Source organism: Eptatretus burgeri, chromosome 4, assembly GCF_056783735.1.
Source record: "Eptatretus burgeri isolate ZD-2024b chromosome 4, Ebu_testis_v1, whole genome shotgun sequence".
In the NCBI taxonomy this organism is placed as follows: domain Eukaryota; kingdom Metazoa; phylum Chordata; class Myxini; order Myxiniformes; family Myxinidae; genus Eptatretus; species Eptatretus burgeri.
In genome coordinates, this window is record NC_140964.1 from 73,834,486 (window position 1) to 73,852,725 (window position 18,240).

The window sequence follows — 18,240 nt, forward strand, 5'->3', positions numbered from 1 at the left end:
CGTCCGATTCATTTGAGATTTGAAGAGGAGTTGCATATTTGGTCATTGAATTCAACCACCAATTATTGTTTAGGTCAAATTTGTTTTTTGGATTTTGCAACTGTCGTGCTCTGCACGATGTCTTCTTCCTGTTTGTTACTTGCAAAAGTGAAGATTTTTCAAGGATATTGGTCAGTCGATTTTGTTATTCGGTCTGTCTGTCGATCATCTACAGGTCACAATTTTAAGCGGATCTTCACGAAGCTTCCTTCACCACATGGGATAGTTTGTCATAAGGAAGAAGCCTGTTGTTTTTGAGGTCAAAAGGTCAAAAGGTCAATATAGGCAAAAGAGCAACAACTTTTGTGAGTGGAACATTCTCACTTTTCATCCGATTGACTTGAAATTTGAAGAGGATTTATATTTCAGGTCACTGAATTCAACCACCAATTATTTTTGAGGTCAACATTGGCCAAAAGGTCAACATGGGCCAAAATTCTAAAATTGTCAATTTTAATATGATTCACTTGAAATTTGAAGAGTTGCACATTTGGTCATTGAGTTCAACCATCAATTGTTTTGAGGTCAAATTTGTTTTATGGATTTTGCAAGTATCGTGTTCTGCATGATGTCATCTTGTTATGCTGTCTGTGTTTGTCTGTCTGTTTTTCGCCTACAGGTCACAATACTAATTCAATTTAACTTTACCAGGTTGTAGAGGTAGTCTCAACTGAGAAGCCTATTTATTTTGAGGTCAAAGGTCATCTTGAGGTCAATGTTCAAAAATTGTCATTTTTCATCCGATTAACTTGAAATTTGAACAAGATTTGCATATTATGCCACTGAATTTGGAAACCAACTATTTTTGAGATCAGAAGGTCAAAGGTCAACTCAAGATCAAACTTCTAAAATCATCAAATTTCATCTGAAAAATCGTCAATTTTCATTTGATTAACCTGAAAATGAAGCAGCAATTGGATATTACATTGCTGAATTTGAAAACCAACTACTGAGGTCAAAAGGTCAACAAGTCAACACAAGATCAAACTTCTAAAATCATCAATTTCAATCTGAAAATAAGTTTTTTCATCCAATTGACCTGAGCTTTGATTAAGATTGTCATTTTTAATCTTAATGAAATGGACAATTTGATGTATCCATGGCAACCTTTGGAGAAAGGGGGGATGGATTTTGCAAGTATCATGCTATGCACAATGCCCTTTTATTGGTTGTTTGTTCATTTATTAATTTATGCATTCAGACCCTGCAGGAACCAGTGCAACCAAACTTTGTAGGGCCTCCTCTTTCATCCAGAGGAAGGTCGAGGGCTATGTTTGGATAAAAAAAACTAAATTGAAAAATTAATTTGATAATTCAAAATCAGGTAATTGGCCTTCAGGCCTCGATCAGGTGTTGTGCTAATACACTACTTGCATATTTTTCCCAGAAGCGATCAAGTAATATGTATTGTGAAGATCCTTTGTTTATTTTGCAGTGATTTTTTGTCGAGCACACAAATTTAATTATCGTAGTGTTTACACGTGCACCTGATATTTAAAAGATTGCTATACACAGGTTTATTATATCACCTTCATGTTCACGCCTCGAGCGAGGATGTTGCATATATATGTATATATATATATATATATATTATACATATATATATATATATATATATATTATACATATATATATATATATATATATATTATACATATATATATATATTATACATATATATATATATATATATATATATATATATTATACATATATATATATATATATATATATATTATACATATATACATATATATATATATATATATATATATATATATATTATACATATATATATATATATATATATATAAACATATATATTATACATTATACATATATATATATATATATATATATATATATATATATATATATATATATATATATATATACATATATATATATATATATATATATATATACATATATACATACACACACACACACACACACACACACACACACACACACACACACACACACACACACACACACACACACACACGTAATATTTTTTTATCAAGATCGGTAATTCATACGAAACTGTAAGGCCAAGATTGTCCAATTTGTCATGTGGGAAATAGTTAAATACATATTTCATTGAATTTCCCCGAGCAACACCAGGTGCTTCAGCTCGTACTGTATAAAAAGGACTACAAAGATCAATCAGAGATTGCAGACCCTCACCAAGACTTGTTTTCCATGTTGTATTTTGTGTGGCAAATAAACGTAAGAATTTACAAAATAAAAGGTCATTGATTGCAAAGAAAAGGTCAAAATTGTCTAAAGGGCAAAGGTCTAAAAAGACTAAAGGTCTGAAAAGGTCTAAACAGGTTCGAAAGGGTCGAAAAGGTCTCACGTGTGTAAATGATGTCATTTAATGTCTAAAGGGTCTGATTGGCAAAGGGTCTTAATTGTATAAATGGTCTTAAAGCATGTAAAAGGGATCTAAAGGTCAAAGGGGTCTAAAGTGACGAAAGGCTATTAAAAGGTCTGAAATGTGTGAAGGTCTGAAAAAGGTCTAAAGGGTCACAAGGTCTCAAAGGTACATTCCAGTATAATGTAATTAATAGACAGAGTCATGGTCCAATGATATGTAATTAATAGACGGACACAGTCCAACTCAAGTTCAAAAAAGTACGTAATTAATAGACATACTCACATTTCAATGGTGCGTAATTGATAGACATCATACTCACATCTCATTCCAACACAATTAATAGACATACTCACGTCCCAATGAAGGGTAATTAATAGACGTAGTACTCACAATTCATTAGTACTAATTAATGGAAATACTCAGTTTCAATAGCTGGTAATTAATAGATGTACTATACTCACATACCAATGGTACATAATTAATACTTACTCATGTACCATTATCATCATCGTTTTTATCATTGTTATCATAGTGATCATATGGCAGCTTAGCTGCCGGGGAAGCTATCATTTCTTGAAGCGCGACTGTGTCGCTGATGCAGTGCCCCTCTACCAGTACACACACTGGAACTGGGAGTCATTTCGCCGACCTCGGAAGGATGACAGGCTGAGTCAACCCCCTGGTGTATTAATTCAGCAGCCGACGGGGCTTGAACTCAGGACCCTAGGATCCCAAGCCTCCACCCTAACCACTGAGCCAACACCAGGCTCAGATCGTTATCATAATTACCTACACCACCAAATGTGGTCGGAAGTTATGTTTTCACCCCTGTCTGTTATCTGTTTGTGTGTGAACAGGATATCTCAAAAATCCAAAGACGGATTCGGACTAAATTTGGTGGACGGGTTGGGTTTTGGGCAAGGATGAATTGATTTGATTTTGGTCAAGATCTGAATCCGGATTGGGATACGAGAATAATTTTATTTTTAAAGTGATTCTTCACCATTGAGAGATGGGGGCCAAAAACGATATACAGCATGATCTTTCAAATACTTGTGGTTGAGTTATGACAAAACCAGGTGGATGAGTTGGTTAGGTGACGATAACAAGCCGATTCGATTTTGGTTCAGGTCCCGATCCAGATCTGACCTATCAATGGGATGTAAAATGTAAACTTGCCAGCCTGGCGAAGGTGCAGTACCTATATAAAGTCTGCACCCCCTTTTCAATATTTCCACCTTTTGTTGCCATATAGCCTGGAATTAAATCAGACTTTTTCCACCTTTATTTAGACATCATAACCCACAACTTCCAAGAGAAAAACAAATTCTACAAATTTCAGAAAATTAATTTAAAACACAAGTGAAATCCTTCAATACAGCGCGTGTAGTGAAGCAAATGAGTACACTCATGTTATTGAAAGAACCACTTATCACTTTGCCACCAATATCTGCCATAATTGTAAGTAAATTTCAACTACTAATGCATGACGAAACACTTGTTTATGGCTAATATTAAAGAGAATGATGGCAGAAGAAGAACTTAGCTTTCAGCGTTCGGCGCGAAATGCCATGGTGGGCGGAAATGACGTCTTTCGTTCGTTCGTACATGAGAGGGGAGCGTTTCTTGGTTTTTTTCCATCAAGCAATAAATTCAATGGTTTTCACATATATAACGCATTAGTTTCACAAATTTCCATTGAAATACTCGGGTATTTCCGTCAATTGTCGCCATTTCCGTCGAGGTTATGCACTGCCATCGACCGGACGGCCGTCATTGGCTCACTTGAGGAAAGTGGGGGTGGGGGGGGGACACCGGGGACATTTCAAACTCGGTGCAATTGTATACAGCGCACGCGCTGTAATAATAGAATATCTTGGTTGGATAAGTGTCCACCCCCCTGAGTTATTACTTGGTGGAAGCACCTTTGACAGCATTCACAGCTGTTAGTCTGTTGTGATAGGTCTCTACCAACTTTCAACACCTTGATTGGGCAATATTTGCCCATTCTTCTGCACAAAACTGTTCAAGTTCAGTCAAGTTGTGTGGGGAGTGTTGATGGACAGCAATTTTGAAGTCATGTCACAAATTTTCAATTGAATTTAGGTCCGGGCTCTGGACTGGGCCAATCAAGGACATTTATCCTTTTGTTCCTAAGCCACTCCAGTGTAACTTTGGCTGTGTGCTTCGGGTTGTTGTCATGCTGAAAGGTGAACTTCTGGCCCAATTTCAGCTTTCTTGCAGAGGGCAGCAGGTTTTCCTCTCGGATTTTTTCTGCATTTTGCTCCATCCATTTTCCTCTATCCTGACAAGTGCCCCAGTCATTGCTGATGAGAAACATCCCCATAACATGATGCTGCCACCACAATGCTTCACAGATGGTGTTCTTTGGATGATGTGATGTATTGGGTTGGAGCCACACATAACCTTTTGCATTTCGGCCAAAAGTTCCATCTTGGTTTCGTCAGACCACAAAACATTTTGCCACGTGGCTTCAGAATCTCCAGAGTGATTTTTTTGCATACCTCAAACAGGACTCAAGGTGGGCTTTTTTGAGTCATGGCTTCCTTCTTGCCACCCTACCATACAGGCCAGACTTGTGGAGTGCTTGAGATATCGTTATCACATACACACGGTGACCAGTCTTTTCCATAAAGGCCTGTAGCTCTTTCAAAGGTGCCATTGGCCTCTTGGTGGCCTCTCTGATCAGTCATCTCCTTTCTTGGTCATCCAGTTTGGAGGGACGGCCTGATCTAGGCAGGGTCTTGGTGGTACCGTATGCCTTCCACTTCTTATTGATTATCTTGATTGTGCTTTAAGGGATATTCAAGGCTTTTGAAATATTTTTATACCCATCCCCTGATCTGTGCCTTTCCATAACTTTATCCCAGAGGTCTTTTGAAAGCTCAATGGGGCTCATGGATGAGTCTCTGCTGTGAAATGTACTCTCCAGCAAAGGAAACCCACAGGAACAGCTGATTTTATTCTGAAATAATCAGAATTACCACAATTTAACACAGGTGGAGGCAGATTAACTTGTGTGATTTTGAAGGTGATTGGTTGCTCCTGAGCTAATTTACAATTGCTATTTATAAGGGGGTAGACAATCTAATTTACAAGTGTGTAAATGTAATTGAGTGTAATTGAGCTCATTTACAATCCAACCAAGATATTCTAGTTTTGTATTTTTAATAAACATTCTGAAGTTTGCAGAATTTGTTTTTCATTTGGAAGTTGTGCGTTACCAGATGTAAATAAAGGTGGAAAAAGTCTGATTTAATGGAATTTAATTCCAGGCTACAAGTCACTGTATATGCTCTAGTGAGTGCCATTCTAGTTATCATAAAGTTTCATTATCATTATCACCACCATTATGTTTCAATATTATTGCCATTATAATTTCAATAGTATGTAATTAATAGACATTCTTATGTTCTATGCAGACAGACAAACAAACTGATCCAAATGCAATACCCTCTTCTCTGGGTAGGGTAAATATTGGCTCATTAGACAATTTATTGATCTTAGATAAGACTGAATGACACGAACGCTCAACAAAACAAGCTTGTCTACATTGTCCGTGAGTGTGGAACAGCAAGCCTGAATTATATTGATGTTAAGCAGATATCCATTTGGTCTGTTCTAAAGGGAAGATTGACTTACGCACAGATAACATTTCACTGAACGTTCTCCAAGATAAGCTTCTTGAAAGGCCATAGGCCTTCGCTCCATTGTAAATAAGATGCACACAGCTTGCTCTTTGACGAGTTCCACTCTGCATTTAACAAGAAAAGACACTTTACAAGAAGCAAACTGCAGGTTATGCATGTGCACTCCCCGAGAGGAGCACCACACTGCGAGCAGCACAACAAGCTCTGCAAGAGGCACACCACACTGTAAGAAGTACACGAAGCTCTGCGAGAAGTGCACCACACTGAAAAAGGCACACCACGCTCTGCAGGAGGCACACCACGCTCCGCATAAAGCACACCACTCTCTGCAGGAGGCACACCACGCTCTGCGAGATGCCCTTCTTTATGAGAAACAAACCATGTTTGTGGAAAACCATGCTGCTATGTATCATATGCACAATAACACACAGTGAAGCACATATCGCTTTGCTTGATTTCTTTTAAACTCTAAATCATCAACCGTTTTCCTCTAGTTCTTTATTTTGATTGCTTGACTTTCACATCGTCTGTTTTAATCTCTTCTGATATTTGCCGTTTGACATGTTTTGTCCTCTTCTAATATTTTCCATATTTGCAAAAACAATTAATGGAGTTACATACAAGAAAATTGAATTCATACACTGAGCAAGAACAATACAACACAGCCATACAATTTTACAGACTCCAGCACATGGCATACCTGTTCACTCCACTTAAACAGAGGCAAAAATACCAGGCTCAAGATGTCATAGCTATCCGTCAACTCGTAAACCCCTGCCTCTACTTATCCACGATCTCCTACCTGTCATCGTGTTTCCGCCCTTGTAGGGAAGGTCTCTTACAGCTTGCAGAACATCTTCCTTCATGTCGTAGGTGTTTAATAACCACTCATTGCGAGGATCCCCAGAATACTGAGCCAATCCTGGAAAAGTGAAGTCATTATCATCACAACCACCACCGCCACCACCAACAGAATCATTCATAATTAATCGTCAATCCTTGGTTTTCAGAATAAGGGCATAGCGTTACGCCATTACATAACAGATGGATGATTAAGAAGGTATTGCATGCATCATTTACGTTTTGCGTGGAAGTAATGTTTAAAGACTGCAGGTAAGTTGGGTTATTGGTTAAGGAATGACTCACCGACGCGAATCAGGTCAGGCCTGATGTGGAACGATGTGAAGAGTTTCTCAAGGAACTGCCGCACAAGGCGGAAGTTAAGCCGTCCAATGCTCCAGGAGCCATCGACAAGAACCACGATGTCTGCGACATTAGCTCCAGCACACTCAAATACTACCACAAGAACAAAGCACACACATCACTCGAGTCAGTTGGAACAAAATCTCATGATCACAACCAACTGGACTCACCATACTGGGGACAAAAACAATACCCATAATATCAACCACATGTGCTGAAATAAACAATCCATCCAATCACATGACTCGGATGTGTCTCAGGCAGCAGGAGAGGGCCTTCATAAATCCAGAGCATCAATTTGACCAATGGACCTTCCTGGAGTGGCATAATCTTTTCAAAAAGGACAGTGGACTTTTAGGTGCACAAGCAAAGTGTTAGCAAATTGAAGAACCTACACAATAACAATATTAAATGAAACCACAACAGTAACAGTATGATTACTCATCAGAACACACACATATATTTATTTGTGTAATGAACTTCATATATATGCCTGATCTCGAGCAAGTTTAAAAAAAATTAATCATTAGTTTGTTAGCTTTTGCCACGTAGTGATCTTTTCCAAGATGGAAAATGAGAAGCGTTTTCAATGCTTAATGTATCACAATATTTTAAAACTTTAATATCCGTTGTACCAACAATGGAAATTGTAATTGTTGTACGTGTATGTGTGATGGACCAAAGGTGTTCAAAGATACGTATGTGTGTATGTGTGATGTATGTGTGATGTATGTGTGATGGACCTTGACTAAAAGCCTTGACTGTACCTCTTAAAACATTCATTTTCAGGTAAATGCTCCATAAGTTTAAGAGTGCAGAAAGCATTTGTCGACAAAACCCACACCTACAGAATACAACTCAGCTCCACTAACATTGGTTCGGACTCGTTTTGTGCATGTCAGCAACAAAGGCACACGAAAGAGAGTTATTTTTGTTGTTCACCAAGTGTATCTTAACAATAAGTAGATTAATGTTGGTAAAGCAATGCAGAATGGGATGTGATATTAGCGTCATACTCACGGTTAATGCCGGGAATACAGTTAGAAAATAAATAAATGGGCAAATGGTGACGTGTTAGAGAGTGTTGTTATGAAACGAAACGAGGAGACAGAGGCATTTTTATTAAGAGCAGTTGCCAAAGCACAACAGTGATATATGGGTGCAGGTTATGGCATTCCATGGAGCAGGCTGGCCGAGCGCAGTGTCCAATAAATTCATGTCTACGACCCCAAAGTGAAAGCAGTCGGTTCCTGCGGAGAAATCACTGTGAAACTGCATGATAATGTCCAGACAGATTTGTACGAAGTTAACGAAATGTGAATAATAATAATAATTATAATAAACATTTATTGATGTTATTATCATCGTTATTTATCACAAAGAGGTATTCTCCTTTTTGAACTTTTTATATACTGTACTCTGAAATAAAAAGCATGGCAGGAAACAAAGTAACCACTTTTAATGTAAACATTGTACACCTGTGTTAATATTCACAACTTAAAAATAACACTTTTGCATATTTTGAAGCAGAAAAAAAGGTAAGGACTGGTAGGATATCCTAGACGTATGCACACTCAACTCTGAGCTGTCTATCCTGGATTTAAATCTAGATACAGCTATAAACTGTCATCCTGGTGTTTTGCATGCAGGGGCAAAGCATCAATGTGTGTGCATCGTCCATCTGGGGACTGGGAGTGAAACAAAATTGAAAATCATTCCAAGCAGGAAACATAATGTTTTAGGGACTCGTAAAGACAGAAACAGGCACAAATAACTAAGTTAACGTGTTAAATAATGTGGTGTAAAATGATGCATCAACGGCAGTAAACTTCCAAAAAAGAAATAAATTATTTTTCTCTACAACCTTTAAAACCTTTATTTTAGTTCAATCGAATTATATACTTGAACACTCGAGAACACAAATCGCCTGGTTGGCACTTTCAAAAACGTTCAGCAGTTTAGCAGTACCTAGACAAAATATTACACCTTCTCGACCAATCAAATTTGCCACTCGTGCTCTCAACATTGGGGTAGATAATGACAGACAAAATGACAGCTCACATGAAATATAGATTGTATTCGGAAATGTAAACCGAGAGTATAAAGACCCTTCTCATGTCCTTTTTCTCAAGATTGTGTGGGGTGAGGTGTTCTCTGAACTCTAATTTTTCATACAATTTCATATATGTATATATATATATATATATATATACATATATATACATATACATATATATATGTATATATATATATATATATATATATATATATATATATATATATATATATATATATATATTTCTACAGTATATATATATATATATATATATATATATTTCTACAGTATATATATATATATATATATATATATATATATATATATATATATATATATATATATATATATATATATATATATACAGTATATATAAATATATATATATAAATATATATATATATATATATATATATATATATATATATATATATATATATATATATATATATATATATATACATATATATATACATATATATACATATATATATATATATATATATATATATATATATATATATATATATATATATATATATATATATATATATATATATATATATATATGGTCCGTCTAAAAAGTAACTTGACACTTCACAGAAATTTTATTCCAAAAAATATATTGAAATCACAGCTTGTCCCCTTCAAAATAGTTTCCCTCCAGTCTCACACACTTGTCCATCCTCTTTTTCCATGCTTCGATGCACCCTTAGGTTTCTTCTGGAATCCTCCAGAGCTCCGTCATCACAGCCCTTTTTATGGCCTCCACATCAGGAAATCGGGTCCCCTTGATCACCCCCTTGAGCTTGGGAAATAGGAAAAAATCACAAGGGGCCAAGTCTGGCGAATACGGGGGTTGCTCCAGAGTTGGCACGTTCCTCTCCGCCAGAAACTGTCACATGCTCAGGGCACTGTGAGCAGGGGCGTTGTCACGATGGAGCACCCAGGCGTTGTTCTCCTCCAGATCCCTCCTCTTGTCCCGGACTGATCCCATGAGGCACCGGAGGATCTCCTTGTACACGTATCGATTCATTGTTTGACCCTGTGGTAGAAACTCGAAGTGGACGATGTCCTTGATGTCAAAAAACATGATGAGCATCACCTTAACCTTCGACTTTGACATCCTAGCTTTCTTTGGTCTTGGTGATGCCGGACTTTTCCACTGACGACTCTGCCGTTTGGTCTCGGGATCGTATTTGAATAGCCACGATTCATCGCCAGTAATGACTCTCCCGAGCAGGTCTGGATCGTCCTTGAGGTGCTCGATAATGTCTTGACAGACAGTGACTCTTTGCTGTTTCTGGTTCTCGGACAATAGCTTGGTGACCATCTTTGCGCACACCTTGTGCATTTCAAGATTTTCAGTGATGATGCTACAGACAGTGTCCTTGTTGATGGAAAGTTCCTCAGCAATCATCCGCACCGTGAGTCGACGATCTGCGTTCAACATCTGCTTCACACGCTCGATGTTGTCCGCCGTTCTGCTCGATGAAAGTCTTCCAGACCGTGGATCGTCTTCAACCTCCTCCCATCCCTCTTTGAACCTCTTGTGCCATTCAAATGCACGTGTACGTGACATCGTTCTTCCCTGTAGACTTTCTGCAGCATTGCAAAGGATTCGGAAGGTGTTTTGCCAAGCTTGGCAAGAAACTTCAGTTTGGCTCTTTGCTCACGACTCATAGTGCGACGACTCAGACTAGACAACGTGAAAAGCACGACCTGTAAAAAATCACGCAATGAGCGCAGTCAACCATCACCAATCATATATATTGCTGGAATGTTGTGAAAGACTGTGACGCAACCCGTTCATTCAAGTTGTGTAAGTGGAGCACACAGCAGGCTCAGTCCCGTTACTTTTTAGACGGACCTCGTGTATAATATATACATACATATATATATATATATATATATATATATATATATATATATATATTATACATATATATATATATATTTTTTTTTCTATTGGTATGTCGGAAGTGGGGGGGGGGGTGGTGTCCATAGGTAGACTGTGGTAAGTATAGTATGGTCCATGTGTGTCGAGTAGGTTGGATTGCCATTTAACAGTGACCTGTCAGAGTAAATCGTTTGTTTCACATGCCACTGAGGAAACAGCATATGTAATTTATAGACAGGGTAGACAGAGTAATTTTGTATGTGTAAACACCTCTGGTTTGTGGGCAGGTTAGATGTGGACTTCCTAAACACAGACGCACATGTGTCACATGTGCGAAAGGTGATTACGATCTCTCTCGCCAGTGTGTGCCAGCTATGGTGGTGTAGTTGGCTGTGGAGCCTGGGAGAAACGATTATGCATTTACTTTTATGGAGGCCACCCGCATTGGCAGCACCCCCAAAGGAGAATTCCATCCACCACCAGAATAGGAGGAAGAGAGACCTCGTGTGGAAAGATGCCAAGAAAGTGGTTCACGGAGGACTTTGTGATGCAGGACATTCGTGTGGTTCTGCTCTGAAGAGGTTTTGAGATTGACTCAAGCTGGTGTCACGCTGTCTTTGGAGAGGAGAAGGAGCCGCCTTGCTTGGAGGCGGAATAAAAAGGGCCTGGAGAGAAGATGGAAGGCAGACCAGAAAGTTTTGTCTGAAAAGGACAAAGAGGGTTACGAGGCCTGGTTGAAGAGCCAACCGTCCAGGCACTCCTCATGGCTGGTTCACTTCATCGTGCTCTGTTTGGCTTTCTGCCTACTGTGTTCTACTCATCGCTGGCCTTGCTCGTGGCTGGTTTACTTTGTCTTTGGACCAATTTCGTTCCTGGCTCTCTTGTCTCACTCCTGGTTTCCAAAGTGGGCTGCCTTGATGTCTGTGCCCACCCTGCGCAATGTGGATAAAGGGAAGTCCCACCTGCATTCTTATCTTGTTGTAAAAGTGTGTTTTGTGATGCTTAGAGTGGGTTAGGATTTGCGCTTTTATTTCTCATCATTGTATATAAGTTTGCATATCCCCATTCTTCTCTTTGTGTCTTTTGATTCGCTTGGCTTGTTCTGTTTATGATGGCATGTTGTCTACCTTCTTCCCTCTACTTTTCAATACAAAATAAACAGTTTTAAAAGGTAAGAAAACATGTTCGAGCCATCTACTTGTCATGTGTGCCATCTACCGTCGATTTCGGCTCATTTGAATGGTCCATTGGGAATGGTAATTAGTTGTAGAATTATTGAACGCAATGCCATAAAAGACCATTTGGACCATCTCCTCTGATGAAAGGTCCCAGTGCTGAGGAATCCTGTGTTAACGGTTACTCAGACGTGACAATATGTACATATTCAACACTTTGACAACCATTACTTCATTTAATCATGAAGGCTTGAACGATGTTACAAGCCAAATGTTGTTGGGGAATAATAAATAATAATAATTGGAACCATACTCTCTACAGAGAGTGTCGGTGCTGCTGAACCAGTTTCCAGGGATGTTGGTCACAATCCTGGACAGGTCACCACTCCGTCACAGGATACTCAAATAGCTCAATTATCCCAGCAAGCTGGTACTCAGTTTGCCGACCTCGGAAGGATGACAGGCTGAGTCAACCCCCTGGTGTGTATTAATTCAGTGGCCACGGGGCTTGAATTCAGGACCCTTGGATCCCAAGCCACAACCCTAACCACTGAGCCAACACCAGGCTTGTTGTTGGGGAATTATGTGCTGAAATTAGCCTAAGGTTCTCAAACTCCAGCACTAATGGTCACTTTCCTCCATGTTACCTTCCGACCTTCCCACTATACTATGAGGACATTCCCAGCTCCCAAGTTCCTTATTATTCCATGGCCCAGTGTTACATTTATACAATTATTGCAGCTTTTATACTTGCATCATATATTCACATTCTCTCAAAGGATGATACCTGAAACTGGTGGGAGCGTTGGTGTTGGAGGCTCTTCATAAGTTTTCAAAGTTGAACCTTGAGTGCTAAAACTCCTGCTCTCTCCATCATCAAACACAGCTCCTATGCTCACCATGTAAGTTGTTCCTGGCCTTGGAGCAACAAACGACTTAAGGTTAGATCAATTTTTGATGCTACAGTCACAACTACAATTTATATCAGCTCTGGGGTTGTTGATAGGTTACAGAGCATCTTACAACATCATGACAAGTGCAGCACTGGCATATGTGTGAGAATAATTGAATATGGTGAGACAATAAAAAACAGCATAGCACTTTTTGCTCCCACCGAATTTTAACACAACTTTCAAGTAGGAGCACCTTTCTTCAAGTTAAAGGCCTACAAATCATTACTTGAGGTCATCCAACACAGTGGTGGCATCCTGCGGCCCAACAACTTGCTCCTGTGGGTGGTCCTCCTCTCCTTCTGGCCAGTAGGCAATGCGGAAGGCCTTTATACGTCCGGGAGGTGCTCGCCAGCTGAGGTGCATGCTCTTGGAGCTCTGCTCAACAATGCGCAGGTCTCGAGGAGGACGGTAATTTGCAGCTGAGAGAGAGAGAGATAGAGATAGAGAGAGAGAGAGAGAGAGAGAGAGAGAGAGAGAGAGAGAGAGAGAGAGAGAGAGAGAGAGAGATAGAGATAGAGAAAAAGATAGAAATAGAGATAGAGATAGAGATAGAGATAGAGAGAGAGATAGAGATAGAGAGAGAGAGATAGATAAAAATGGGGAAATGGTCTCAATAATTATTATGGGTTACAAAGGTACATTTGATTGCAATAGGCATTTCTTCCATCAGGGCTGCGGGGGGGTATATAAAACAACTATGTAAATATAGTTTTCCAGGCGATAGGTGAATTATTCTCCAAGTTGGACTAAAGTTTAATGAATATGAGGTAAAAAGGGTTTTCAGACCTGTGTGGGTTAATTGATTATTCAAGAGCATAGGGAAAGATAACTCGATCAATTTGGCCAGTATTTTGGAATTAAAAAAATGTAATGCTTGTTCTTCCTTATTTTGATGAAGAAATTGATTAAGAAAATATGCAATTTCCTACTCACCCTGTAATGTAGATCCATGGCCCTTTGCTGGCTGCCCCTCTCCAGTCCTTAGTACAGGATACACAGACAGATCGTACTGGGTGTTTTGCCTCAAGCGGCGCAATGTCACCCTCGTAGCATCAGCAGGCAACCGCAAGCTCAATGCCCGTCCTGGACCCGCAAGTGGCCGGTATGATACCCGATAGGCTTCAACCAAGCCAGCTGCAGGCCTCCAGGCAATACGGAAACTTGAAGGGGTTCGTCGAGAAACTCTCAAGTTTTTGGAGTCTGATATGGCTGCACACCAAAACGACCAGAACAAAGGCAAGGGTTTCAAAACTCTGTTCTCTCATATAAGAAAACAAAACAAAGACAGGATCATGTTGTTTCTTTTGTCACACATACACCATTTCAGGCTTGAGTTAACTATCGATTTCAAAATATTGTTTAAGGCCCCCTACTTTCCTTTCCTGATTAAATGTTCACAGGTTATTCAAACTATCGTACATGTGATTAATATTCAAATATCGTTATCTTATGATGTGTTTTCAACTAAACTAGAGTTGGAAAACATCAATAACTGATGTAATTATGTTAACACCAGGAAGTGAATGAGGTTTAAAGATATGCTTACACAACAAGTTTGCTTTCACGTGCCAAGAGTAAATGATCGAGGAACGCAAGGCACCGAGCTGATCACCACTCCCAGGAGGGTCACTAAAGTTTGTCAAATTTCAAGAAATAAACAACAATGGAAATCGTTCACACCTGCAAGCAGTCTTGTATAGAGTCATCGAACATGAGTGTTGGATGTCAAAAATACCAGGAAGTGGAAATCTACACACTGTATGAACAACTAGAACAGCACTTGGTACAGCACGTACATCCACCAGATTGAACAGTTTATGGTTTGTATCCCATTGATAGGCTGATCTGGATTCGGACCTGAACAAAAATCTAATCGGCTTGTTCTTGTCACCGATGCAAATCATCCACCTAGTTTTGTCACAACTTGTCCACAATGTTTTGAGAGATCATCCAATCCAAATCCAAATCCATTGGAACCATACTCTATACAGAGCGTTGGTGCTGCTGAAGCAGTCTCCTGGGCTATTGGGCACAATCCTGAACAGGTTGCCACTCCCAAGCAGGATACTGGAATGACTCAATCATCCCAGCAAGCGAGTACTCAGTTTGCTGACCTCAGAAGGATGACATGCTGAGTCAACCCCACCTGGTATTAATTCAACGGCTGAGCGGGATTTGAACTCAGGACCCTAAGATTCCAAGTCCACCACCCAAACGAGATATCATGCTATTCAGTATATCGTTTTTAGCCTGATCTCTCGGTGGTGAAGAATCTAATGGGTCGTAGCGTTTAGGTCTATCGCTTAAATCGATGAAGTTCTCGTGAAATTATTAAAAAAAATTCAAGTTATTTATAACTAGCAAATACCATCCGTCACTTCGCTGATGGGAATACTGAGAGGGGAGAAAAAGAGAGGGGGGAGAGGGAGGAGGTACAGGGGGAAAGACAGAAGAGGAAGGGAGAGTGAAGAGGGGTTGGCAGTGAGGAGGGAGGGAAAATGAGGGGGTTGGGGGAGGGAAGGCAATGAGAGGTGAGAGGAAGGGAGGCAGATATGCGGTGGAGCATTAATTCAGATTCATACTGTCTCATCAAAATTCTTCTGCATAGAATAACAGTGAAGATGGAAACAAAATAATGTCTGAAATCAATTTTCTACTGGTCATACAATAAATAATGCCTGGAGGCAAACACCGCCTGGACACAAACACCGCCCGGACATGTTCAGAGACAAACACCACCTTGATGCATCCAGAGCCAAACTATCCGGAGACAAACACTGCTCGGACACATCCAGAGAAAAGCTCCCATCCAGACACATCCGGAGACGAACTCCCATCCAGACATGTCCAGAAATGAACTTCTATCTGGACATGTCTGGATACGAACTCCAGTACGGACACGTCTGCAGACTAACTCCTTTCCAGACACCTTCGGAGACAAATTCCCGTCCGGACATAAATACCACCCAGACACGTTCAGAGAAAAACACCTCCCGGATGCGTCCTGAGCCAAGCTGCCTCGAGACAAACACCACCCGGACACATTCGGAGAAAAACACCGACTGGATGCATCCAGAGCCAAGCTTTTCAGAGGAAAACTCCCATCTGGATACGTCCGGAGATAAGCTCCCGTCCGGACATAAACACCACCCGGACACGTCTGGAGACAAACTCCTATCCAGACATGTCTGGAAACAAACCCCACCCAGACACAGATATACATATATATATATATATATATATATATATATATATATATATATATATATATATATACATATATATATACATATATATATACATATATATATATATATATATATATATATATATATATATATATATATATATATATAGAGAGAGAGAGAGAGAGAGAGAGAGAGAGAGAGAGAGAGAGAGAGAGAGAGAGAGAGAGAGAGAGAGAGAGAGAGAGAGAGAGAGAGAGAGAGAGAGAGAGAGAGAGAGAGAGAGAGAGAGAGATGGGAGGACAGTGCTGCACTGCATTGGGGGGGGGGGGGGAGGAGGTAAAGCGAGGATGGGACAAAGAAAGAGAGGCGTGGGGGTAGGGGAGTTGGCAGAAAGAATATGTTATGCTTTATGAACAACACACACACACACACACACACACACACACACACACACACACACACACACACACACACACACACACACACACACACACACACACACACACACACACACACACACACACACACGAGTGCTTTGCCAATATCGCCAATTTTGGGGGGAATCGGCAGGTTGGAGTCAGTGTGATTACTGACTACAGTACGTAAATGTACTGGAGTACTGATTACTGTACACAACCAAAAAACCATGTGTAACTTTCACCAAAAACAACCTTGCATTTACACAGACATTTCAAGGTTATGCTCACAAACATTAATCTATAGAAACAGCTGTGTGTGATTGGTGGAATTTGGCTCAGTAATTTAGAAAACACGAAAAAAGGCAAACAGCTCAGAAATCGGGTGTTATTTCACAACAACTCGCTCAGAATGACAGAACATGAACCACTCACTCAGGATGACGGAGTATGAACCACTCAATCAGGATGATGGAGCACAAACCACTCACTCGGGATGATGGAGCACGAACCACTCACTCAGGATGACGGAGCACAAACCACTCACTCAGGATGACGGAGCACAAACCACTCACTCGGGATGATGGAGCACGAACCACTCACTCAGGATGATGGAGCACGAACCACTCACTCAGGATGATGGAGCAGTTAAAGAAGTAAAATTAATTCGTTCAAATAAAGACTTTATCCACAGAAGAGTTGCTGTTTAACGTAGAACAACCCTGAAGACATCACAAAAGGTCATCGTCCGTGAAATAAATATTGCAGATAATCCGCCACGTTGCCTGCTCATCTGTGCAAGCGTCACGTGGCACATCGGTTCGCGGTCCGCGCAATCGTTATCACGTTTTTTTTGAAAAACTTGGATTTTCACCAGATTTGCTTTGATTCCCTGTGGAGCACTTTGCAAAACCTCCGAAAATATAGACACAGATCTGGCAGACACTATGGATAAGCAGTCCCTCTGGGAGACAGGGTGCGATGTCAAGCAGTGAATGCATTAAATCATATAGCTCAATGAAGCTGGTTAATTTTGCCACATTCCTAAACCTTTTGTTCACTCAATATAATTCTCCAAACAGGAGAAAAAGAGAAGTTTAATGCTTTGGAAATTTTTTTTTTGTATATATTCACATTTTCTTGTCTATATATGGAGAAGGAGGGACCATGCTTCCTTAAAGTATAAATAGGTATATAGGCTTAGTTATAAGATTCGTTATTTCAGATGATAGTCCAGATGATATCCGATCCTCAAA

At 39.7% G+C, this 18,240-nt stretch overlaps 1 protein-coding gene across 3 annotated transcripts in view; it reads right to left on the reverse strand.

Moving 5' to 3' along the window:
• Positions 1-18,240, reverse strand: part of LOC147028351 (collagen alpha-1(XIV) chain-like) — a 236,291-nt gene that overhangs the window by 138,379 nt on the left and 79,672 nt on the right. For all 3 annotated transcript variants that reach the window (XM_085878673.1, XM_085878672.1, XM_085878671.1), the window contains 5 exons: positions 14,314-14,589; positions 13,607-13,799; positions 13,215-13,345; positions 7,240-7,389; positions 6,896-7,015 (listed from right to left, as the gene is read on the reverse strand). In XM_085878673.1, the coding sequence (XP_085734799.1) occupies positions 6,896-7,015; positions 7,240-7,389; positions 13,215-13,345; positions 13,607-13,799; positions 14,314-14,589 (870 nt within the window). The remainder of the gene's footprint in view (positions 1-6,895; positions 7,016-7,239; positions 7,390-13,214; positions 13,346-13,606; positions 13,800-14,313; positions 14,590-18,240) is intronic.